The sequence below is a fragment of the Andrographis paniculata genome, unplaced genomic scaffold, assembly GCF_009805555.1.
Source record: "Andrographis paniculata isolate CXL003 unplaced genomic scaffold, ASM980555v1 Contig72END, whole genome shotgun sequence".
Taxonomy (NCBI): domain Eukaryota; kingdom Viridiplantae; phylum Streptophyta; class Magnoliopsida; order Lamiales; family Acanthaceae; genus Andrographis; species Andrographis paniculata.
Window position 1 is genome coordinate 298,631 of NW_026137609.1, and position 25,665 is coordinate 324,295.

General features: G+C 31.3%; 4 protein-coding genes and 1 long non-coding RNA gene across 5 annotated transcripts; 2 read left to right on the forward strand and 3 right to left on the reverse strand.

Annotated features, from left to right (window-relative positions):
* Positions 1 to 1,188: 1,188 nt before the first annotated feature.
* LOC127265144 (uncharacterized) lies at positions 1,189 to 3,353 on the forward strand. The gene is made up of 7 exons (XM_051294824.1): positions 1,189 to 1,468; positions 1,703 to 1,802; positions 1,899 to 1,964; positions 2,035 to 2,466; positions 2,561 to 2,789; positions 2,862 to 2,943; positions 3,038 to 3,353. Exons 1-7 carry the CDS (start codon positions 1,373 to 1,375, stop codon positions 3,245 to 3,247), a joined length of 1,215 nt encoding a protein of 404 aa, XP_051150781.1. The 5' UTR covers positions 1,189 to 1,372; the 3' UTR covers positions 3,248 to 3,353.
* On the reverse strand, positions 3,345 to 6,839 carry LOC127265189 (triacylglycerol lipase OBL1-like). Its single transcript, XM_051294899.1, has 5 exons — positions 6,422 to 6,839; positions 5,661 to 5,851; positions 5,367 to 5,400; positions 3,808 to 4,433; positions 3,345 to 3,581 (listed from the first exon to the last, which is right to left on the reverse strand). Exons 1-5 carry the CDS (start codon positions 6,744 to 6,746, stop codon positions 3,345 to 3,347), a joined length of 1,413 nt encoding a protein of 470 aa, XP_051150856.1. The 5' UTR covers positions 6,747 to 6,839.
* Positions 6,840 to 12,602: 5,763 nt separating this feature from the next.
* On the reverse strand, positions 12,603 to 13,644 carry LOC127265311 (transcription factor HEC1-like). Its single transcript, XM_051295055.1, has one exon. It carries the CDS (start codon positions 13,504 to 13,506, stop codon positions 12,784 to 12,786), a length of 723 nt encoding a protein of 240 aa, XP_051151012.1. The 5' UTR covers positions 13,507 to 13,644; the 3' UTR covers positions 12,603 to 12,783.
* Positions 13,645 to 23,387: 9,743 nt separating this feature from the next.
* On the reverse strand, positions 23,388 to 24,962 carry LOC127265286 (heat stress transcription factor B-4-like). The gene is made up of 2 exons (XM_051295020.1): positions 24,630 to 24,962; positions 23,388 to 24,508 (listed from the first exon to the last, which is right to left on the reverse strand). The coding sequence occupies exons 1-2, from the start codon at positions 24,876 to 24,878 to the stop codon at positions 23,657 to 23,659; spliced, it is 1,101 nt and encodes a 366-aa protein (XP_051150977.1). The 5' UTR covers positions 24,879 to 24,962; the 3' UTR covers positions 23,388 to 23,656.
* On the forward strand, positions 24,858 to 25,665 carry LOC127265287 (uncharacterized). Its single transcript, XR_007841934.1, has 2 exons — positions 24,858 to 24,967; positions 25,446 to 25,665. It is a non-coding gene; the product is annotated as an uncharacterized LOC127265287 (long non-coding RNA).

The window sequence follows — 25,665 nt, forward strand, 5'->3', positions numbered from 1 at the left end:
ATCGGTTAAATCCCACGATCCTTACTCTGTGTGACAAGGGGGAGAAGAAGACTTGGTATTGTGTCCCCCTAGTTCCGCCTAGCCCAAAATAGCGTTCTACCGTAAAAATGAATTGGAAATTTGGAAGAATTAATCCCAAAGAAACTCAACCATGATGTCCGAAAATCATGATGGACGCAACATTATAATTCTTGTGATTCAAAGCCAATATGAAAACAACATATTTGTAACATCGGACCATTATCTCACATAAATTATATATATATATATTATGTGAAATAATGTGATTCAGTTTATTCAGTCCATCCAATTTTATCATAAAAATTTAAAATCTTACACTTACATCTTCAAAAACTTTACCAAAACAATTGAATATTAAAATTTCACAAATAACATACCATACTTTTTATTAAATAAAAAAATAACAATAAGCCCATCGAAAATCCCAAAACAGTTTTACTGGGCTCTTCAGCATTTAATTATTTTATTATTGCGTAAGTTAATCAAATTCCGACATGAAATGCAGCTTTATAATCTGTAAAGAGAGAGAAGACGAAGAGAACGAAAATGCGAATCCTCACTGGTTGCTCTGTTCGAAGCAACATTTTTTTTTTTTTTCTTTTTCTTTTCTGACTGAAGCTAGCAGACAAACGATGATTTATTTGCATTCAATCCCTGACAGACAGACACCAAATTGAACCAATCCTCAGGCTTCCGATACTTTCATACACATATACATACAGCCCTTCCCTTGTTGTCCCGGCAGGGCCCTCTCCAGGCTTTAATGGACGAAAATGGCGAAAGGGAGGGCACTGTCGCAATCATAATCACAAGACTTGGAACGAAACGACGACGTACAGTGAGGCCCTGCCCTGCACTTGCAAGTTCTGCTAGCTGTTATATAAATGCCGGAGGCCACAAGTAAAGCTAATCCAATTCCAGTTTTGTCTGTCTCGCTGCATTTCCAGATCATTACATACATACATACATTTATCTATCTGGTTTGTAATTGACCCAATTTCTTGCCATAAATGTCCCCAGGCGTAGCTGTTCGAGAGACTGGAGTCGTCAAATTTGCAGTTGCATATATACATATATATATATATATGAAATCAATCCACCCCCCTTCCCCTCCCCTCCCCACTTTGTTAACAAACACCATCATTAAGACCATTCGAACCCCCACCCCCCACCCCCCCCAGCAGCAAGATTCGCATGATCAAAAGGCTCCACTTTTGAACAGCAATCAGTGAGATATACTGATATACATATATATATGTATGTATATGTACATCTGTAAAACAAAGTTTGTATTTTTGGTTCTTGTCCAAACCAATCTCTTTCCTTTCCTTTCCTTGTCTTTTCTCGGAGAATGATCGCGCATGGTTTTCAAGATCGGAGATCGGGCCTCAGGGCCCGACACATAATAAGCCCAGATTCTTCTGTGATTTTCACCGCTGATTCCAACGTGCGTGTTCTTCCCTGTTAAGATAGATCTCTCCTTTAGACATCATATATATATATATGTGTGTGTGTGTGTCCAAATGCATGTCAATCTTGCTTTTGCATTCATTAAAAGAGACAAATATGGAATCCCGCTACGATGGGTTTTGAATTTGGGGGATTATGTGGCTTTCTTCGTTCCCTTAAAAAATATCTGTTTGGTTTGGTTTAGAAATTTGAAATCTTCGATTTCAAACAGCATTTGGCAGGTCATCAATTGTCTGATGAAGTACTGCTGCAAAGTGGTCCAGATCCAATTCCAGTTCCAGTTACAAACAAATCCTCATTACCACCTAAAGGTTTGATTGAATTTGAACCCACTATCTCTTTGATCTAATCTCATCAGATTTCAAATTTGTTCCAACTTCGATTCTACTACACATGATCATAATCAGACAGCAGTGAGGATGAAAGTGTAGCCTCGGATTCTGCAAGAACCTCATTCTCTCGAGCCCTCAAAGGTATACATATATACATACATTATATTTGAATTCTGGTTTTTCGATCTCATCTGAATGTATATTCGATTAGAGTGTCAAGACAGAAGGTTATTGAGATCTGGATTCATGAACAAACAATCCTCTGCAACCCTGTCCGGAATCATAGGATTTCCGAGCCCCGGCACGCCGGATTATCATCGGAACATCAATGTTTCTGCGAAAGTGCTGCTGCCTTACAATAATGGGAAGGCTTTGCCGTCGAAATGGGAAGATGCCGAAAGGTGGATTAGTAGCCCTGCATCCAGACATGGTTCTGCTGTTAGAACTTCTTTCCAACAAAGGCTGTCTAAATCCAAGAGCGGCCCTCTCGGAGCTCCCGGGGCAACACCAAATTCTGTTGTCGATGGTTGCAAGAAAAGTTTGGATTATGTTGTAGGAATCGAGCCTTCCATCGCGAGGTCAATTAGCGTACACGGATGTTCTGTAATGATGCGGCGCCAGTCATCCTTGCCGGTGCATCAAGGTGCGATAGATATATTTGTTTATAGACCTTAATTGCCTCTCGAAAAATTCGTGATTTTGTAACCTTATTGATCGGTTAATTTTGTCGTGTAAAGATGATGATGTATCGAGAAAGGACTGTGCGACACAAGTGAGTCCGGGGAGACAGCCATCGATCTCTTTACCAATCGAACCCATTGTTGAAATGCAGAGCATTGATTCCTCAAAACCTGTAATCAAGGATGTTCCCGTCGACGAAAGGGTTACGGTGACAAGGTGGTCGAAAAAGGATGCTGACTGGAAAAGACAACCTGTGGAGGCTCCGGCAAAGACAAGAATTTCAAAGTATATATATATGTCTAGTTAGATTGATTTTCGTCCTGTTGGTAGCAATTCAAGATTGTTTTTTTATTTCAGGATTCAAAAGGAAGAAGCAAAAATTTGTGCTTGGGAAAATCTGCAGAGAGCAAAAGCAGAGGCGGCCTTAAAAAAACTTGAGGTAACTTGAGAAATCATTAACAATTGACACATATATATATATAAACATGTTTATGTAAGAATTCCAAATTCGTGTCAATTATTTGATGGATCAGAGGAAGCTGGAGAAGAAGAGATCATCATCAATGGAGAAAATAATGAACAAACTGAGATCTGCACAAAAGAAGGCCCAAGAAATGCGCGGCGCTGTAATTAATATCGACGACGGCGACGATAATAAGGCTCGTCAAACTGCAAGAACATTGGAGAAAGAATGGTCCTTGCAAAAGACTCGGATCGGCTGCTTTATGTGGAATCCATTTTAGAGTGTAGACAAGTTTATAAATATTTGAGCTTTTTGTCTGTATATCAAAAAGGCCTAAAAACCATCGATTCGATTCTGGTTGAGATTGAGTTTAAGGTTTAAGTGAACTTGCCGAGCCTGGTGAGATTGACATAATCGACAACAAAATGATCGGTTAATCCAGGAAAGACCAAAGCTGTAAGCCTAAACACCTTCATTAACCATTCTTCCCTGTACTCCTCGCCCTTCATCCATGGCAGAACGAAGCTTCTTATCAGTTCGTAACCTGCATTTATTATCTTCGGTATCGCCTGAATCGGCGAGAAGTAGTTCTTGTTTGGTTCCTCCTCCAAAACCTGCACCAAAATTAACTAATTAATTATAATTCGATTGTAACGAAATTTCGTTGATAAAATTGACCATTTCTAATGTCGTAAGGAAAAAAATGAATTTAGCGACCAAAAATTTAGTTACGTTTTTTTTTTTTTTTTTTTTTTTTTTTTTTTTTTCTTGTAGTTATATATATATAGAGGTAGATAGATATACTTATATGGATTTGTATATGTATATGCATATGATGACCTGGCCTTTGTATTGGCTGTTGAAATACAGACAGGGCCCGAAGTGCTTGAAGAAGAAGACCTTATCGTCGTAGGGCAACCTCGGAACAACGTCGTTGCAATAGACATACCTGTTGTAATTGACATTGTAGGTTTTGAATTTTCTTTTAATGTAGTGGCCGAATTCGTCGTCCCCGACTCTGGGCTGTCCGAAAGTGTAGACGCCCTCAAGCTTCTCCAGCATCAGATCTTGTCGGTGAATCGTCAGAACTGCTGCAAATAAAACTGCCATGGCGCCTCCCAGACTGTGCCCTGTCAGGATGAATTTGGCATTCTCGTTTTCGTCGATTAGGGTTTTCAGTTTGTCGCGGAGGGTGTAGTAGGCGTATGATTTCGGCGGCGGCGGCGATGGTGGTGGTGGCGGGATTTGCTCCGGCCAGCCTGTGGATTTTTGTAAGCCCAGGGCCTTCATGAAGCCGCCGTGGATTCTTCCGACATCCTTGAATTCGTACCAGGAGATGTCGACGTCCGTACGCCAGTCGTCCGCAGCAAACGGCTGCGTGCCTCTGAAGGCTACGACGATTAGGTTGGGATCGGCGGTTGTGTCCCGGAACATGATCGCCGACGTTGTGTTCAGTTCCTGGAAATCTTAATTAGGGCAAAAACCGATTCTTAATTCCCAAATTAAATTAGGGCAAAATTGGGGAGAGACACACACACAAAATCTCATGATGTCTGATCTTCATTGATAAATTAAATCCCAAACACCACGCCATTAGAACATGATAACTTTAATTTTTGTAATTACAAGTTATGGATAAAAACTTTTTTTGTCTTTGTGAGTGTATTAGTGTAAAAAACAATGACAATTGTGTAATAAAAATAAAAAAATAATGGTAGTTTTACGGTGATATAGTTATTTATGAAAATAAGACTATTGTTTTGGGACTGACAAAAATGATAAAAAACACTATTGTATTGGAATGCATGGAGTATATAAGAATACTTCACATGCTATTAGTTTATGTGTTGTATTTATATTATATTAACATATACTGCCTCCATCCCTAATCAAATGGATCATAAAAAATAATAATATTTTACTAGTTGTGTGTAAGAAAGTAATTGTACTTGTAATGTAAGGATATATTTGTAATTTAAGTAAAATTTAGGAGTATTTTAGTATTAGTGTACGATTACTTTTCCAAAATATTAAAGTAATATTTTGAAATAGGACAAATAAAAATAATAAAAAAATATTTTAAATTAAGACTGAAAAAGTACAATGTACATACATAATGTGTTTTTCAGCACAGTACTGAATTGGCCGCCATATATATATATATTGAGGGTTTAATGGACAAAGAAAAGGGGATTAATCTAATTAATGAGTTTCATGGACTCTTGACGCATTGAGATTAATAATTAATTAAGCAATATATATGCTTTACGATTTTAAATTTTATAATTAGCTGGATTTGTCAGGTTAATCAATTAAAGTAATAAACGTCGACCTGTTCACATGCATGCTTCCCCAAATAATATTATCCAGTAAATTAATTAATGAAGTATGGATCTTACCATTCCAAAAGTTGTAGAAGCCCAAGAGCTCCATCTGTATGAAGAATTCAAATTAATCAGAAGAAAGATTGCAAAAACTTGGAATTCAATATATGTTTCTTTTACCCAAAATTCTTAATTTTTACTATTTGAACTCTGCTTTTTTCGAAAAAAATATCAATTTTTTTTTCTCATAAAACATCTTATCATATATTATTTTAACGCCAAACTCAAACCAATTTTTTTTCAAACTCATCTAAAAAAACATAAATTCAAGGTGATCGAATTAGGGTTCGTAAGAATAGTACTAATTACCTGCCAACGATTTGAAACAACTTTTTGAACAAAAGATTGATTTTCATATGATAATTTGGCTCCCATCATGGCCAGAGCTGCAAAATATTCTTCTCTTACAACCATCTTGGTGTCCAAATTCAATCTCTTGTCCAAATTCCCGACCAACGATGCAAATCTCTCCGATTCCTTATCCGGCCTCACCAACCTCCCTAAAACACACTCATTTATTAACATGCATGCAATGAATTAGAATAAACCAGGTATTTTTACTCGGTATAAATTAGCAAAATAGTATGAACCCTATATGTGATTTATGAGAATTACATGAAATCCCATTATTTAAAAATCGGATCTAACTTCCTTATAGTTTCAGAAATTCTTCATGAAATGGTGATTATTTTAGACACGTCTCAATTTTACAAAGATATTTCATAAATTTTATTACTATAAAATCACTATTAACTAAATGGGTTAAACGACATGGTTTTTTAAACTATGGAATTTTAAAACAATAAATTAATAAATTTCAATAAACTATAGATTAATGTTACATCATACAAATTTCAATAAATTTGAAATTTTAATAGAGTATAACAAATATTTACAAACATGAATACAAATTTCAATGCCCAAAATCTATATAAATAGGCCCCCCAAAAAATAATTTAAGCTCTAAACAACTTCGGACTTTCAACAACCTTAATGGCAAAGTTGAAGGCCGGTGTCAATAATATCCATACTTCATATTTAAAATATAGTCGAAGAAGAAAATTGAAAACCTGTGAAGAGGTTGGAGAAGAGGGACAGATAGCCGCCATTGAAGGCCGGAAAATTGAGGAACATCTCGAGGGCGGACCCCGCGGCGGCCATTGGCTTCTTCAAGTAGAGTAAGATCTTCTGAAGCAATAGAGAGATGAACACAATCCATCTATGTCTGAAACTCCTAAGTTTACCTGAAGCAGCTGTCTTCTTAGCTTTGAAGAAATTCCTTTGCCCTAAATCATTACACCATAGTATTCTTACGAAATCTAAGAAGCTAGCCTCTTCAACCTTCAGCAAAAAATAGTTCTCACAGAAATCTTCTTCTTCTCCACCTTCAGCCATTCCAAAAAAGGTTGAACTTTTTGGAACTTTTATGCGTAGGAATGAATGAGATTAATGATGTTAGGGTTTTACTTTTAAGAAAAATGGAGAACAGTCATTATCATAATGCTGGTGGATCATACTCAGGATTAAGATATATATATATATATATATATTTAAAATACAAGCAAACGAAAACCGTGGAATATAATATTGTTTAATTAAACGTGTAGTGATCAATATATGCTTAATAGTAATTAAATATTTAGTTATTCAACTATATCATAGTAATTAAATAATTGTACAATTGCGTTGAGTAAAATGGAAGCATCCCCCAAGCTTCTTCAGTTGGATTTGTAACATTTTGATTTGGACTTATTTATCCTTTTTATTTATTTTATTTTTACTGCAAATTGTTACTTTTCGAATTAATCTTTCTTTATACATTTGGTTTTCCCTTATTCACTTATTTTACACGCATAAACTTTTCTCTATATATTTGGTTTTCTTTCTTTCCCTCTTTTTCTACTCTTAATATTGTTTCCAACATAAAAATAAAAAATAATACTCCCTCCGTTACGAGTTTTAATAAAAGTGAGTAATAATTATTAATTATTTTTTATAGTAAAAAATAGTACAAAAGTGGAATAATTTTTTATTAAAAAGGAAATAAAAATATTTTTTTATAACAATTCAAAAAAAAAAAAAAGTGAACATAAATTTGAATATTAAAAAAAATGAACATAGATTTGAATGACGGAGGATGTACAATAATAAAAAATAAAAAAAAAAAAGAATTATGGAAACTCTGAACTCTCTTTTGGCTATGAGATTAAATGGCTATTCCATTAAAAACAAAATAATTTATTTTTATATATTACTCCCTCCGTCTCAAACAAAGTGCAACATTTATTTTTGGCATGAGTTTTTAAGTAGGTAGTATTAAGTAGGATAATTTAAAAATTAGGTAATGTGATGGTGAGAGAAATATATATTTTATTTTTTTATTTGAACGATGTGAGAGGATAAAGTGTGTGGTAGAGATTAAGTATAATTAATTATTTCTTATTTTAAAAATGTTGCAGGCGTTTAGGACATACCAAAAATGAAATATTGCAAGGTAATTGGGACGGAGGGAGTACTTATGACCAATAAAATACCAATATTAAGTCATAATAACACTATTCCAAAGAAATTAATCATTTTATAGTGTTAGTAAATAGCCTGTGGATCCTATTTTTGTTTTTAACTAAATCAAGGTTGACAACGGGTCATGGGCTAATTTGGGTTGCTTTTTATATTTTCAGCCCAATTAAGACAAGCCCACTTCAAGATTCATTCAATGTGGCCCAAATGGATTAGGCTGATCCCCGAATGGAAAGTTATATTTAGGACGATACTCTTTTAATCAGCCAAAATTATATTTATTCTCTCTTATTCCAAAGTATTTTTCTTACCATTTTTGTTCGTCTTACTACAAAGTACATATTTTCTAGAAAAAATAATTATACATTAATATTAAAATACCTTTAACTTTTATGTCAAAACTTTTTGCTCACTTCGACTGACCAATAAATACTATTATTTCTTAATTTACTATAAAATGATTATTTTTAAAATGGACCGGAGGGAGTATAACTATTTTTTGTTAAACTTATGTAAAATTTATTTATAATAAACATTTCTATCCATTTATAATTTTATTACTCTTTCTTTAACAAATAATAATTATTTTTTACTATTTTTTTTTTAATTCATCCTATTAAAATATTATTATTTTTTAATTCCGTGTCTAATCAAATTTACCGGACAAGATAATGTATACGTATAAGAATTTAGAAGTACATACATGCACACATGTATTAAAAAGGGTAGGCATGAAGAATTCATAATACAATGTACATGGAATTGTAGAGACACTATAGTGTGTGTGTTTGTCCGAAATTCAGAAACCAAAAATTATATATATATGTGGAGAATAGACAATGCATGTACGTCTCCTCCAAGACACTAATTCGTTCATGCATACACACTACTACTGTGTATGAAATATTGCATTAATTATTAATTTCAAGAACCCAAAAATAAATACAGAGAAAAGATCATATGAAATTTGAAGCAATCTCTTCAATTTAAATAATGTGTAATCAAAATCCAATAAATAAATAAGTATATACATTATATATAAAATCCACCACGTTATAAAGTAGAAGATAAAAAAAAATTAAATTAAATTTAATATTATTATTACATACGGTATATGAAAATGAAGAGTAGGATTCAATGCACATAACAAGAAGAAAAAGGGTCCATGTCCTATTAACTTAGGAAAGTGGCCAAATGGCAAATTGGCAATGCATCATCTTCTGTATATATATAATATTCATGACATTAATTAATTCCAAATATTAAATAATATATATGTATATATGCACTGGAGATTTCCCACATGCACATGCCTTTTCTTCCCCCCTTTAATTTTTTGACCACTTCTGCTTTAATATAAATTTTTATAATAATAATAATAATATTATTATATGTAATTCATTTTACGATGATTATTTAAATAATAATTTAAATGGGTTTTTTAGTAATGAATAACATCCATTCATGACCCTTATTTGCAGACACAAACACATATGTCTAAGGGAAGCAGCCCTGAATTAATTATTTTATTCCTTATCTTTTATTTAAATTGTTTAGTGCTTGATTGCTACAGGACAAAATGCTCAGGACCTGTCACAAGTGAAATACTTTTATTATTATTATTATTATTATTATTACAAAAGCTAGTACAATTAATTAAGGTCATTCAGGATTTGTCCTTGTCCAATGATTATGTATTCTCATTATCATTTAGTTATTTAAATCTCATGTGATCATCGCTTATATATATTTAATTGATCTTATCAAACTAGATTTATTTTTTAATTAATAAATAGAATCAGGAAATATATATTACTAATAATAATTGAAGCATGGCATGGCCAATGATTCATGAATCATCCCGCCATTAATGTCAGCAAGAGTGGCTAAATTAGGCCAAGTATATATGTAAGCATTAATTAATTAATTAATTAATTCAATATTAATGATCATTTCATTAATTAATCCGACGAGCAGATTTGAATCCTACGGTAAAGGGTGAGCCCATCGGACGGCTGAGAGCAACCGATGTAGAATCAATGATCCACGTGGCAGAGCAGAGGTTATGATTGGTGCTGAATTGTAAATCACCACCGCAAAGCAGCCAGTTCTTCACGTGAATATCACGTGCGTAGCCTTTGCCTCGTAGATTTGATGATCATACATATGATGCCTTTTATTACACCCCTGGGGGCCTCCATTCGACCTAATTAAATGCACTTTATCATTATTGCTTTCTATAATTTCTTTCTTCTTTTAAGAAAAAAAAAAAGAAAAAAGAAAAAAATCATTCATAAATTCCTAATCAATAAAATTAAAAATGAAGGATGAAAATCATTTTAATAACCGATTGAATTAAATTTCAAAATGATTATTATTACAACAATATAATATATACTAATTAAATTTTATCTAGATTTAATTCACTTTTTTTTTATGCTTTTTATTAAAGTTTATCTTCAATGTCTTGTTGAGATTTATTACATTGTGCTGTTGATCCATTATTAAATGTTCAGCTGCATCAAATTATTTATATCCAAATTTTCAATGCTTGAAATATAAGTGTCATTTTTTATCTATTTAAAAATATAATCATATTTATATATTCGATTTTATTTTATTTTTTTTTTAAAAAAAATGGGTAATAGAAAATACGTCCTGTGCGAGGCATTGAAAATTTTAGGTACTATTAGAGAGAGAGAGAGAGAGAGAGAGAGAGAGAGAGAACAAAAATAAAATGTCAACTCCAATTCTTGAAGTGTCACTTCAATTCTAATAAGCAAAGAATAATAATTTGAGCATGCATATTTGTGGAGTATATATATAGCCAAAAGACTATACTTGCATTGGTCCTAAACCTCAAAATACCCAAAAGCTGATGTTATGTTTGTGTATATATGTAAATCATTTTTAGTACTATTTATTTATATTTTTTTTAAAAAAAAAACACTAGCAAATATATATATATATTTTATAAAATATCATATTAAACATTTAATATTTTACTCATTTCAAATGGTGTGTTTTATGATTTTAAATTTATTTCAACATTATTCAATCTTTATTAGTTTTTTTTCATTTAAATTTATTTTTACTTTTTTTTTTATTGTTATCTAAATTTATTTCTATTTTTTAATAAAAAATATAATTATTTTACTTTTTTTTCTTATAAAAAAAAAGTTTATATTTTTATTCATTTTTTTAGAATTCGTATCCACACAAATGAGAATAAGATTCGATGATGGAGGGAGTATTGATTTAAAAAATATTAAATCAAAATACTCTTTAAATCAAAATTCAAACAAAATAAAAATTTTCCAAACTCGAAAAACTTCCAAAAATCATGAGTTTGTTTAGTTGGGGTTGAAATTTATTTGAAATCTAGTATTGATTCGAATTTTGTTTAAATAGTATTTTGACGCAATTTTTTTATATAAAAAAATATTTTTTTATTATAAATCGTGCGAGGCTAAATAATAGCACTCCCTCCGTCTACCTCTAAGGGTCACATTTATATTTTGCGTCATTGTACTTAACATTAAAATTATCCTTATATTTGTATAATTTTTTGTACAAATGTCCTTCTATTAGTATTATAAGACACTAATTGAAGTATTTTTGCAATTTTTTCTTAATTTGTACTACATTTTGATATAATAATTAATATATTCAAATATCAACACGCAAAAAGTAAATGAGACCTTAGATTCAGATGAATGTAGTATTATTTTGGTATTAAATCACAACCAAACACACCCCATATATTTAAATAATGTAAATTTGTTTATCTAATTAGTTAACTCTTTTATTGTTTATATTTCAATTTTCTTACAAAAGTATTACATTAGCGTCGGAGTTCACCCATGACCTCACAGCACGAGTCTATCTTCGTACCACCAGTTCATCCCTTAGGTTACTTATTCATTACTATTTTATGTTGCAATTTCAAATTAATCTAGAGAGTTTGAAATAAAAATATAACATTAATTAATTGTTTAAAAATTTAAGTAAATAATGTGAGTGGTAAATAAATGAGCATGGATGTAATGAAGGGTTTGGGTAAGAAAATTTGAAGGACCTACAAGTTGGCAGTGCAAGAGGCATGTGCTTGGCAGTTGACCCCATAGATGCCATTGCCATTGCCATTGCCATTGCCATTGCCATGGAATTCCTCCAAACAAAACACTCACTCACTCACTCACCCAACTGGTCCCAATTCTAATCACTTTATTGCACACATCAATGTCACCATCTATCCCAACCAGGATATTTTTATTTATTTTATTTTATTATTTTTCTTAGTAATTCTTACATGCCAGAATTTGCTGGTCTGTATGTAGTCTGTACTGTAATAATTAAACCCACCATAATATTCAGTGTTGCCGGTTGATTGATTGGTTGATTCCTTTCTACTTGAAGACGATAACTGCGCGCACGGAAAATCACTCAAGATTAAATTTGATTCTGCATCAGAAACTGGGAGATTAATTAATTATGGACTCCCTGTACTGTTCAAGAATTAATTTCACCGGAACGAAGAAGATGAATGTAACGACGTCGTTTTGTGTTGTACTGTTCATTAATTAATTTCACCGGAACGAAGAAGATGAAGGTAACGACGTCGTTTTGTGTGTTCTGTTCAATGATTAATTTCACCGGAACGAAGAAGAAGATGAATAGACGACGTCGTTTCGTGTGTACTGTTCATTAATTAATTTCACCGGAACGAAGATGATGAATATACGACGCCGTTTTGTGTGTACTGTTCAAATTCATTTCACCTGAACGAAGAAGAGGAATATAACGACGTCGTTTTTGTGTGTACTGTTCAATAATTAATTTCACCGGAACAAAGAAGAAGATGAAGGTAACGACGTTGTTTTGTGATACATGACAGTTGATTAATAATTAATTAGAAATTAGGATTTACGCATCCATCCGCCTGATGAGGAAAATATTTTGCCGGAAAGTAGCTGCCGGCGGCGGACATTGGAACAGGGAAGCCGCCGGAGATTCCGGCAGGCGGCGGCGGCGGAGGAGGGCGATTGAGGGCCACGCGCTCGAGTGATTGGACCTGGTTTTTCAAGAACTTGACGTAATGGATGGCCTCATCGAGCATGGAAGCGGTGTCCATTTTAGTCCCGCCGGGGACGAGTCTCTGCAAAATTCTGATCCTCTCGCTTATCCTTTCCCGGCGGTGGCGCGCCGCCACGCTCTGCGGGTCCGTCGAGATCTTCACGTTTCTTCTCTTGGGCGGCTTTACAGATTCCGGGTCAATGTGGATCGGCTGCATCGCCGCTATCCGGAAAATCATCTCCCGAATCGCCGCCACCGAGTTCCGCTTTTCCGGCGAATGATGAAACTCGTCGTCCTGGAGCGCCGCCGCGTGAGTCTCGCCGGAGAAGGAGATCGAGTGGTGGTGGAGGTTCGTGAATGCAGGAGCAGACGGGGAGGAATTGGAAGAGCCCTGGAGATTTTCAAGGACGACAGCCGCCATGGAATCCTCGATGCTGTTGTTATTATGACATCCTTGGTGGCTGCTAATAAATTCCTTGTCCATCTGCATAAACATCATCTCCATTTCATCTTCTTCAGATGCAGATGCAGATGCAGATTTCATGAAATCGATATCCATGGCTACCTATGTATTGCAATTTGAAATTTGATTTTGGGGAATTAGGGCAAGAAGAAGAGAGTGGGAGTATGAGTAATGTGTATCAGAAGGCAACAATGGAGGAATTAATGGAATAGTATAATTAGATTGAATTTGGGAATTGGGAATAATATTGTGATATATACTGTAACCTATATATACATACATACATTACACACCCATATATATAAAATTATTTAATTAATCAATTGAGGTCAATTATAATAAAGTTGGTGACCTTTTTCTTTTTCAAATATACATATATATCTATATATATATTTTTTTATTTTTTTAAAATAATAAAATAGGAATTAATATAATCAAGGTGCTGTTTCTTGAATTAGAAAGAGAGAATAATAATAAAAATGGGGAAGCAATCTTTAGCTGTCGGTGCTGAAAGAGGAATGCATAGTGAGATGTTGGAAGCTGGGCAATGTATGTATTCACGACGGCAGCTATAATACTGAATTTAATTTAAAATTTAATATAATAATATATTTTTTATACAACACACATTTTAAATACGAGAAGAATATATATTTTTATTTCACTCAATATATAATGTGTGTAATAAAAATATGTGTTATTTTTAATTATGAATATGATGAATGTTGATTATTACTTCTGGCTGTTAGAAAAATCATGCAATGTCTTTTTAATTGATGGAACCAATATTTACCTATAGTGTGTATATTGTATATGAGATGTTTATTCAAAAACTATACAAGTTGTTGAATAAATTTATTGCATATGTTAAACCCATATGCAATTTTTCTGACATTAGATACGATTGAGATATACAATTTGTAGATAATCAATAATAATAATAATAATAATAATAATAATAATAATAATAACATAATTAAAGATAAATTAATCTTCTTAAATATGCATCATTAAATTATTCTAAGCTTATATTAGTGTTAAAAGATCAATTTTTCCTTTATTAATAATTAATCTAAAACTAATCCTAAAATATTGGTATTATGGATACTTACATAATTATATTAATTGTAATAAAATTTAATTAGTATAATTATGCATGCAATACTCCTTCCGTCCCAATCTAAATGGATCGCTTGGGTCTGTAAAATAGTTTTTATGTTTTTCTTTTTTTTTTTTACTTGATGTATAAATTAATTATAAGTATAATAATATACTTTTATTTATATAAAATTAGAATTTTTTTTTTTGATATTAATGTCTGAATATTTTTATTATAGTATAAAATTAATATTTTTTAATGAACAAACACAAACGATAAAAATAATATTTTAATTTATAGCAGAGGTCCACATAGTAAATGGCAGAGATGCTGGTTATGCTCTTTATGTAGTTTAGTTTATTTTTTATAATTATAGAATTTAATATATATATATATATTTTAAAAAAAAAACCCATTTATTAACTTAAAAACTTATAAATTTAAAAGGAAGAGTATTGAAAATGAAGAAATATGACTTATTTTTTAAACTTTGGTTTAAATTTGAGACTATCTCCAACTAATTTCTTCGTTTTTGCAGTAGTTACAGTTTTATCTACAGTTTTTTTACTCCAATCGTAAACTTCAATTTTTCACTCTAAAAAATATATTCCCTGTATAAACACAATTTATTCAAAAAAAAATTTTATTTTAAAAAAATGACAATATATATATGTTGGGGTCATCCAAGCTCTTCTCAATAATTTCAATCCCCAACTTAGATAATTAATTAATACTTAATATATATTGTTCATCTTCACATTTATTTAAAAAATACTTATAATAATGTAAATAATGGGTTGCGTAATGCATAGATGATATGCTATGTGGCGTAATCTAATTAGCACAATAATTAAGAGGGGCCCAACCAGAGCAAGTCTTCTGGAAGCTTCAGCAAATTAAAACAAAGTTGATGAATAATGTGAGGTTTTTGAAATAAATAAAATTTTACATAAATATAAATATAATAGTTTAAAATAATATTAAATTTATTTTATACTACAAATTTTGAATTAAAGTCGGGACAGATTGAAATAGATAACTAACTGGTGGCACACTATACGAGGTCGAGATCAGAGTTACTGACTGCAACGGCTTCCAAGCGCTTGCCTTACCATTTAATTTTCAAATATACTACTCCATGTCACTTTTAATGTCTAATTTTATATAGCTATAGAAAAGTTTATGTAAAATATAATTAAAAAATACTCTCTCCCTCCAAATACAATAGTCATGCTTATGCTTATTATTTTTGTTCGTCTTAAAACAACAGTCTCATTTCTATAAATAATCATATTACTATAAAACTATATTTATTTTTTCTTTATTATTACACAATTGTCACAATTTTTTTACATTAATACACTCATAAGGACAAAAAAATCTCTTATCCATACTTTTTACCCACTACTAATCCCGTGCAAATACAATCCAACATATAGTTTTGGGACAGAGGGAATAGTATATTATAAAAAATTAGGTACTATATAATATAAATAATTATAAATTAAATAAAAATAATAATAATTTAATAAAAATTAAAAAATACTAATTATGAAATTTAAAATTTAATTAAATTGTATAATTATTTTTTTTTAAAAAAAATAATAATAAGATGAAACAAACAAAAATAAAAATCGTGAACATATAAAATGGAACAAAAAGAGTACACCCTCGTAAATAATTATACTCCCTCCGTCCAGCTAGAAAGTATACATGTTTCTATTTTGGGACGTCCAATTACAAAGTAACCATTTCATTAAATACCTCATTTTTTTTACAAATACCCCTATTTTACATCACATCGTTACTTTTATACCAAAAAAATAAGGGCAAAAATGTCATATCACTACTTTTATCTATCCACTATAATTAAAATATTATTATTCCTTAATCTCCGCGCCAAAAATAAATATATACTTATTTAGTGGACGGAGGAAGTATTATTTTTTCATTGATTTTATACATAATTTATTTATAATACATAATTTTATTATGTCAATTTTAATAAATAATTTGTCATTTTTAAATAAAAAATAAATATTGTAAAAGAAACAATTTTTCTTTTTAGAAAAAAAAAATTAAATTAGAATTTTTCAATATTTTATAAAGTTTAGAAATTTAAACTGCGTTTCACTTTCTTTAAATATAACATACTAAGCTGTAAAATAAATAAAATGATGACGAGCTCGACTTGGTTCGTCAAGATCTTGTTTTTCAAGTTAAATAAGTCGAATACAAAATATATACTCCTTTCGTCTAGCGAGGGATGAACTTTTTTATTAGAGACATAATTTTTTATGTAGTGTAAATTAGTAAGTTATTAATAATAAATTATGATATTGGTTTATTACTTTTTATATGAATAATATTATTGGTATTTTAAAAAATTTTAATATTATATCTTGAAAAAATATATGCAATATGGATATCATTTTGTAGATAATTTTCTTTTTTTATTTATCATTACCATAAATTAGTTTAATAAAAAATGAGGAGTCTTAAATATAGATAAAAAAAAAATTATGTCAATTGAGGAGAGATATAGAAATAAAGGAGTTTTGAATAAGTAAAATGTTAGAAGTTTAATTAAATTGATTTATGTTTGTTAAGTATGTTTAAGATTGATAAAGTTACCAAAAATTGAAATAGGTCATTTTTTGTGAGGCGTATTAAAAAGGAAAATCGGTCATTTATGACGAGACGGATATAATATAATTTTGACTTGTTACATTCACAAAAAAATTTGAACTTGTTCATGAAACGATCGATATTATTTATTAAAAAATTAAATTAATATATTTATATTTAATAAGTATTTTTTTAAATATTATATTTGATTTTAATTTTGTATTTAAATTCATTAATAAAAATTTATAAATAATGGTAATGGAATAAAATAAAATAAATAAAATATATTTTTTTTCTCTTAACCAACCGTATCAAATCGAATATGAATTAAAAATAAATAAAAATCACTAAAACCGAGCACAAATAAATTTTTTAATTCGTATCTCTTAACTAATAAACACAAACAAATCGAATTGCTAACGAGCCAAACTTGAGCATGAAAAACTCAGCTGAATTTGGCTCATTATAAGTCTAATTATCATTCACTTCCTCTTCACTTAAATATCAATTTTCATTTATAATTTATGTGCGTATTCCATTATTAATTTATCATTACTCTCACCAAAATATTGTCTTGTATTTAATTATTGACCCATTATGGTTTTATTTTCTTACATAAATTTATTTATCAATATAATATTTTTTTAAAAAAAATCTATTATTGTTACGGAAATTCCCAAGAAATTAAGATGAAATAACAAAGACAAAAGAACACAAGATTTGGTAACCCAGTTCGATCACGATGATCTACGTCTGGAGGCGCTGCCAAGCCAGAAATTTTACTATAAAGTACGCATGCACATGTTAAGGTGAGAATACATGGATATTTATAGCCTAAGCCTTTGACATTAATATCCAAATCATATCCCTAGATTTTAGGATATAATCAGGCATCAAATCCCAACAATCTCTCACTTGAAGACTGATTTCATCTTCCACTTCAACATACCTCATCCAATCTCCACTCCCCACCATTCGGTGTTATGATTCGAATCATTCATTTACCTACAATTTTCAGTGTCTCATCATCTGCAAGATAGATAACACCAAAATTACGTGTGGTATAGGATTCCATGATTCCCGAATCACTGCATAAGTGGAATGACGCTCCTGAGACCAAAATCCATGACTTCATTGGACTGCTGACGCTCAGAATCAGCGCATCGGATATCTCCTCCGTTGCGTTTGCTGAACCCTGATCCTTCTCCGGCGCCCTGCATTGTCGTTTCAAGTGCCCCTTGCAATTCCAACATACCACCTGACTTGCATCTTGTTTGTCCTTATTATTCGGCTTCAACTTTGACTTGATCTTCACCATTTCCTTTTGCCTCAAATCTAAATTCAGTCGAGACATTCTCCCAAAGGGTTAGTCGAACCGCACTCATCGTCTTCCTGTCGATCTTCTTGTATTCGGCTTCATCCATGTCTTTGGATTTCTCCTTCAATACCGCATCTAGATCTTTACCATTCATGTAATCTTCTATATGCATATTTTAGAAACCGAAGTTCACACCATCGAATACCTTGACAACATAACGATCACCCATCTTGACTCCCACAAACAAACCCAAGGCTCACTTGATATGAAGAGCACATCTCTGATATCTTCTCCGCTGCTGCGTTTGCCGAAACCCTTATCCTTCCCTGCCTACCTTGCACCACCTATCACAAAGGGACCCGCTGCTTGACCTACCAGTCGAGACCGACCCAACACCGCCAGGAAACTTTCGACACAAGGCACTTCTGCAAGTCACAAGGGATTCCCACAGCCACAATCAATATCCGATGCCTCCCAATCCACCTTACTAACGAACCAAGCTCTGATGCCACTTTGATACGGAAATTCACAGGAAATCAAGATGAGATAATAAAGACAAAAGAACACAGGAATTTGGTAACCCAGTTCGATCACGATGATCTATGTCTGGGGGCGCTGCCAAACCAGAAATTTTACTGTAAAGTAAGCAGACACATGTTAAGGTGAGAATACATGAATATTTATAGCCTAAGCCTTTGACAATAATATCCAACTCATATCTCTAAAATTTAAAATATAATATCCAAATCATATCCCTAAATTTTAGGACATAATCAGGCTTCATATCCCAATAATTATCAATTTATTTGAAACTATTCAAATGTGAAGATAGAATATTATAAAATCTATAAACTAGAAATTTAGATTCATCCGTTTAGACTGTTTTTTTTTTTTTTTTCAAGTTTTAGAAAAAATTTAAAATAGTAAAAAAATTAAATATTTGATATAATATTATCTCGGAAAAAAATATAAGGTAATCTTTTTTTTTAAAAAAAATAAATTCTAATGTCAAAATTTGTGAAAATAAATTATTAAGATATAAAAATATTTTTAATATTAATTATAATAATATAAAATTAATTGTATATTTTGTGAGTGAGAATGAGTAATTCGAACAGAGAAACATGTTCCTTCTCTGCAATAACAGGATCATACAATTCCTCGGGAGACAGATTCTGCTGTTCCGTGGGGTGGGGTGGGTTTTGTTTTATTTTATCTTATTTTTATTTTCTTTTTCTTTATATATATTATTTTTTACATGGCATTATATCTTTATCTTATCTTATCTCCTCTCCAATATATCCCACATGATCTTCTTAATTCATTCATTTTTATACCCTTCAACTTCACCTCCGTGTATCTACAATTATTTCTTTAACAAGTAACAATCACTGGATAATAATAATAACACACGTATAATAATATTTAGTATAAAAAATAATATTTTTTTATATAAAATATAATTACAATTATTACAAATTAAAATAAAAAATAATAACAATATAAATAAGTTTAAATTTTAAAACACAGAAAAAATATGTATTTATATAAAATTTATTTATATTAAAAAAATTATGCGTAAAAAATAAATATTACCAATTTTATGGAACGAAAGTAATATATATTTTTTAGGGCTTGGGCAAGTGGCCCTCCAAGCCCATTTACATCCGTCCATGGTAACAACTATGGCCTCCACATACACTCATTTTCACTTTCTAACTAAAAAAATAAATAAAATAAAATAAATGGAGGGTCGTGAAGCTTCCATAGTCTTCCTTGAAGAATACAAGCATCCCAAGTGGTCCACTATATATATATATATATATATATTATATAATAGACATTATTCGAATCAATTCCAATTTGGACTTATCGATTTATATTTTTTTTATACTTGTCAATATATATATATATATATATATAAAGAACAAAAAATTGCACGTAAAATCAAACGATATAGCCCAGGATTTCAATTTGCCAGTTGGGCCTCGTGTCCTAGGCCTGATCTTAAGCACTTCTTTTTATCAAAATATTGGAAATTCTAACATTCAATTCAAACCAAATTAAAATTTATAATTTGATTCTGACTTTTTGAATTTTCGGATTGGATTAAATGAATTTTTTTTTATAAGTTTAAAAGTTTTGACTAATAAATTATTTTAATATTAACTTATAATTATCTATATTATAAAATAAATACTTATATATATATATATTTAAAATTCCTCATTTTTTTATAAAATTAATTTTAAATATATTATATAAAATTTTATTATCTAATAAATGAGATCCATACATTTTATTAGGATATAATGTTAAAAATATTTAAATACTAACAATACTATTCATTATTGATTAATAAATTATTTTAATATTAACTTATACTATTAGTTTTGTTTCTTTTACCTTTTTTTTTTTTTTTTCACTATATATACATTATTTATTCAAATATATTTCTTGCATATATTCAACATCTAATTTTCATTTCAAACATTACAAATTTTAAAATCAAAGTAAGAACAAAAAGACATTTAAAATTGTGTCAAAATTGTATCAATATAATGATCCAGTATAATGGGCCCATAAAGTATTATTATGACCCAAATACCATTATCGGAGGGCCCATTTCGCTGCGCAGAATTTTATTTGTATGTTACATATTTAAATTTTAGAAATAATAATATACCAGTCAATTATTAATTAAATTAACAAAAAAAAAAAAAAAACAGAGGAAATGCATTTATCAATCAATCACTATTTAAATCGTTATCATAGAATTTTTGTCATAATTATACGAAGCTCAATAATATGTTTGATTAATTCATTATTTCAAAATTATGGATGCAAAATGTAATAAATTATGAAAAGTGGTGTCACCTGCCAATTGGCATGGTGGTTAAGTTAGCACATCAAATGATGCATATATAATTAATGAATTTTAATCTTTTTATCTTTTCAATTAATTCATTTCCCTAATCACAGAATCAATTCTTCTATAATGTTAAATTAATTAATAATTAGCTTATCATTCCTGTGATGACAAAGAGATTATTTAATTAAACAGTACATAAAATATTAATAGAAAACAAAGGAATACATTAATATGATATAAATTAATTATTTAATTAACCCCATTTCTAGGAATCAATAAAGAGAGACTGAAAAAGAAATTTTGAACATTCCATTAAAGAGTAGATGCATGTAAATAAAGTAACAATAAATAAACATTGGTTGAAATACATATATATATTTAAATCATGAATAAAGTATTATACCAAATAAATGTCAATAAAGTGTGGTAAAAAGACTAAACCAAGAGAGATCCTTTCATACAAAAATTAAACCCTTTTTCCTTTCCCAACTTTCAAAAATCATGGCTGTTATGCACCCACCAACCCCACCCCCTCCTCCCTAAAGCAACTTTACCTCATGCACATACATACATACATAATTAATTAATTAATATTACTACCCTTTACTTTTTACTACTTTTACTTACACAACCTTATGTAATGTATATATATATATAATGAAGTAAGTAGTTTTATATATTTAGATTGTTCCTACAATATTACTGCATGTATATATAGAGCGCACGTGCAGCACTTCTCGGTCACGTGCCGAGAGAGCTCCTTCAAAAGAAGACAAAAGGCTGTCCTGGTAAAAGACAGAACTAGGGTTAGGGCCTCTTTTTTTTTTTTTTTTTTTTTTTAAAAAAAAAAAATTTCTATTTATATAATTTAATTTTAATTAATGTAATAAAACGACCAAATCATTGCACGGCTATAATTTTCTAATCCAACATTACTCGTAACTTTATCTCTTTTTACATTTTCTTCGATCCTTCTCTCATTAATCAACCTTTATCAATATCATCTCTTTAATTAGGTTTTCCTTAATAATTAATTCCTAATTATCTCACCCCAAATCCTACATTCCTTTAAATATATATATATATATATTTATATTATAAGCATAGATAGATATATCTGAAGGGATCCAAAGATATTGAAGTGATCAGATAGTTGAATAAGGAAAAAGGCAAAGGTTTTCTGGGCATTGTGAAGAAGAAGTATGGAAACATTAAAAACAGCATTTTTGGTCCACATTTCGCTTTCATGGAATATTTCTTCCTTTCTTTAATTCACTGCACATACATATATATATATATAAATTTGTGTATTTATTTATGTATGTTTTTGTGCATTTATTCAGTTTTTAGATATACGAGTAACCCACCCCAAAATAAAATAAAATAAAATAAAATAAAAATATACATGGGAGAGAATGAGATGATAACAATAATCAGCAGAGACATGATTGGATTATATTATATTTTCCTGAATCCCACTGGAACTTTCCTACTCCATAATAATATCCATAATTACACTAATAATTACCCTTTTGAAATCCATATAAAAATATATATGTAATTAATTAATCAAGAATGCAAGTTCGGGAAATCCCAAGTTTCATTGATCTATGTTTATCTACAATGTTGAAAAATATAAAAAATGAATTAAGGTTGTGGGAGTAATTAATATTTAATTTAATTGATGATGTTGTTGTTGTTGGAGATGGATCTGATACATCTGGTCTGATCTGATCTGATCTGATTTGGTCATAGATGTACGTATGATACATCAATGCAATGATCAGACAAGTCCCAGAAAACCAAAAACAAGTTGCCATTGAGAGGCAACCTGCAACCTGCCTGAGCTTTCGAACTGAAAAAAAGAAAGAAAAGCAGCTCTCAGCTCAGGTCTTCCCTGTCATTTGCATTAATTGATCTGACTCTAACATTCAGATCATAATATATATAGCAATGCAGAAAGAGAGGAGACATCCAGAAATATTTTTTTTTTTTTTTTTTTAATGATAATACAATCGAAGAAATCAAATTTGATTTGAATATATACTTCAACAGACTAATTTACTCTAGAAATTAATTTTAATAAGTCTCTTCAAAAAAAGCTGCATTTACAAAGAAACAAGACATTGATAGAAGAAGAGAAGACGACGACCCACACGTACTCACAAATGGACACATCTTTCCAAGATAATAATTCTAAAGAAGTTATCCAAAAAAAAAAAAGGATCAATAGAGATGTAATATATATATATATATAACTTGATTGAATACTTGATTTTAATTTTTTTTTTTAATATATTCCTTAAAGAGGTAGGATAGAGGAGAAATGCTAACATGGCGGCGAATGGGGCTTGAGATTCAATCCTAAATCATCCTTATCCAAAACAAACTTCGTCTTGTTTGTCTCAACGGCTGCAGATTCTGGATGCAGTCTTTTCTTCGAAGATAACGGGACGCCAAACAGCTTAGTTCTTCCGGCGTCGGAATTGTTCATCGCAGGCTGTTCGAGGATCGTCACGCTGCCTTTGGTCGGAGAAGAAAAGGAGCCGAGGTTAAAAATGGCATTTCCCCGATTAGGGTTTTTGGGGGCCTCGTGGTACCCGATTAGTTGATTCAGAGGCTTCTGCAGCACGGAGGCGCCGCTAAACGACGGCGGCGGCTGCGGCTGCGGCGGCGATGCGGCGGAGAAGAGTAGCGACGAATGATGACTGGGAGCTACGGGCTTGACGTGATTCTGGACGAAGTAGATAATGTCGTTGTATAATCTCCTCATGTGGGCTAATTCCGACATGAGCATAGTGTTGTTCCTTCTCAGTCTTTCGTTGTCTTCAGAAAGCGCCGTTAATGTGGTGGTGGTGGTGGTGGTTTTGTAGCCATTACAGCCGCCGCTATTGTTGGCCGCCGGCGGCGGCGGCGGCGGCGAGTCGCACCAGTTGGTGTTGGAGGTCTGCAATTCGTCGGATTCAGGAGGAGATACGCTGTGTCTCGGCCTGTTATTGTAGGAAAAGAAACTCTGGGCGATGATCGGAGAGTGGTAGGGGTGGTTGATCGCCGCCGTCTGCGGCGGCGGCGGCGGCTGAGACGTCTTCCTCCGGTGGATCTCGCAGAGCAAATGCTTCTCCCCTTTCTTGAAGAACTCATTCGCAAACTCCCATCTGTCCGGCACGATCTTCCTGAAACCCTACAGATTCACAATTTTCCCCAAAATCAAAATCAAAATCAAAATCAATCGTCGAATTCCATGCAACTTTTGCCCTAATTGAAAAATTAAATCAAATTAGGGCTAAATTGATAAAACTGACATAGGTATTTAGCTGGCGGACGAAGCTGGAGAAATTGTTGTGCTTGAAATAGTTGGGGAGGAGGTCACGTGCGAACTCCGGCGGGCGCCACACGACGAAGGTGGTGTCGTCTTCTCCCCAAGAGACGATGTGGTCGGTGGCCGGATCATCCACCAGCTGGTAAGTTTTCGTCAAGAATGGCGCCGGAACCGATTTCTGTGAGTCCAGAGATAGCATTATGCCTTCACAGTTCTCCAGCAGCATCGCCATTGCTGACTGACTGATAGAGATAGAGATAGAGATACAGATAGAGAGAGACTTTATGCTCTGAACAAAATTGGGGTTTTAATTTGAGGAAGGTAAGCTTACATATATATGATATACATATATATATTATATATATTTAGGGGTGTATCTATGTATGTATTTTAACAAACATTTTGTTTATTTACACTACAAACCTACGTGTTTCTACTATTTAAATTTTACATTTTTCTGTAAAAAAATATATTTTTTTCTTTTACAAAATATCATATTATATATTATTTTAATACAAAAAAAACCAATTTTTTTTTTTTCTTAACTCATCGAAAGAACATTTTGGATGTGTACATACATACATATACGTATAGAGTGAGAAAGAGAGAGGGGAATATTATTATGGTTTCTTGTAGTGTGAATTAATTAATTAAGTGCCATTCAAGACAAACCCGTGACAAATTAAAATTTTTTCTATCTCATGGGATTAATTACTATTACTATACATATATACATATACATATCTCCATTTACTAGTAGTTGTTAGTAGTACCCTTTTATCTTTCTTGGCTACTGTAGGGAGATCCAGGACTAGAGAGCTAGATTCCAGAGCAGGAATGAAAGGCAAGATTCATGGCATAGGTGTGGGAGTCCGGGACTATGCAGAATGGAGGAGTGATTTGCCTCAATAGTGCTCCGTTCCATGACTGTCCTTTTTTTGGCACGCATATGAATATAAATATACATATTTATAATATATAATTAAATTAAAATAAAATAAAACCTTTATTTGGTTTTA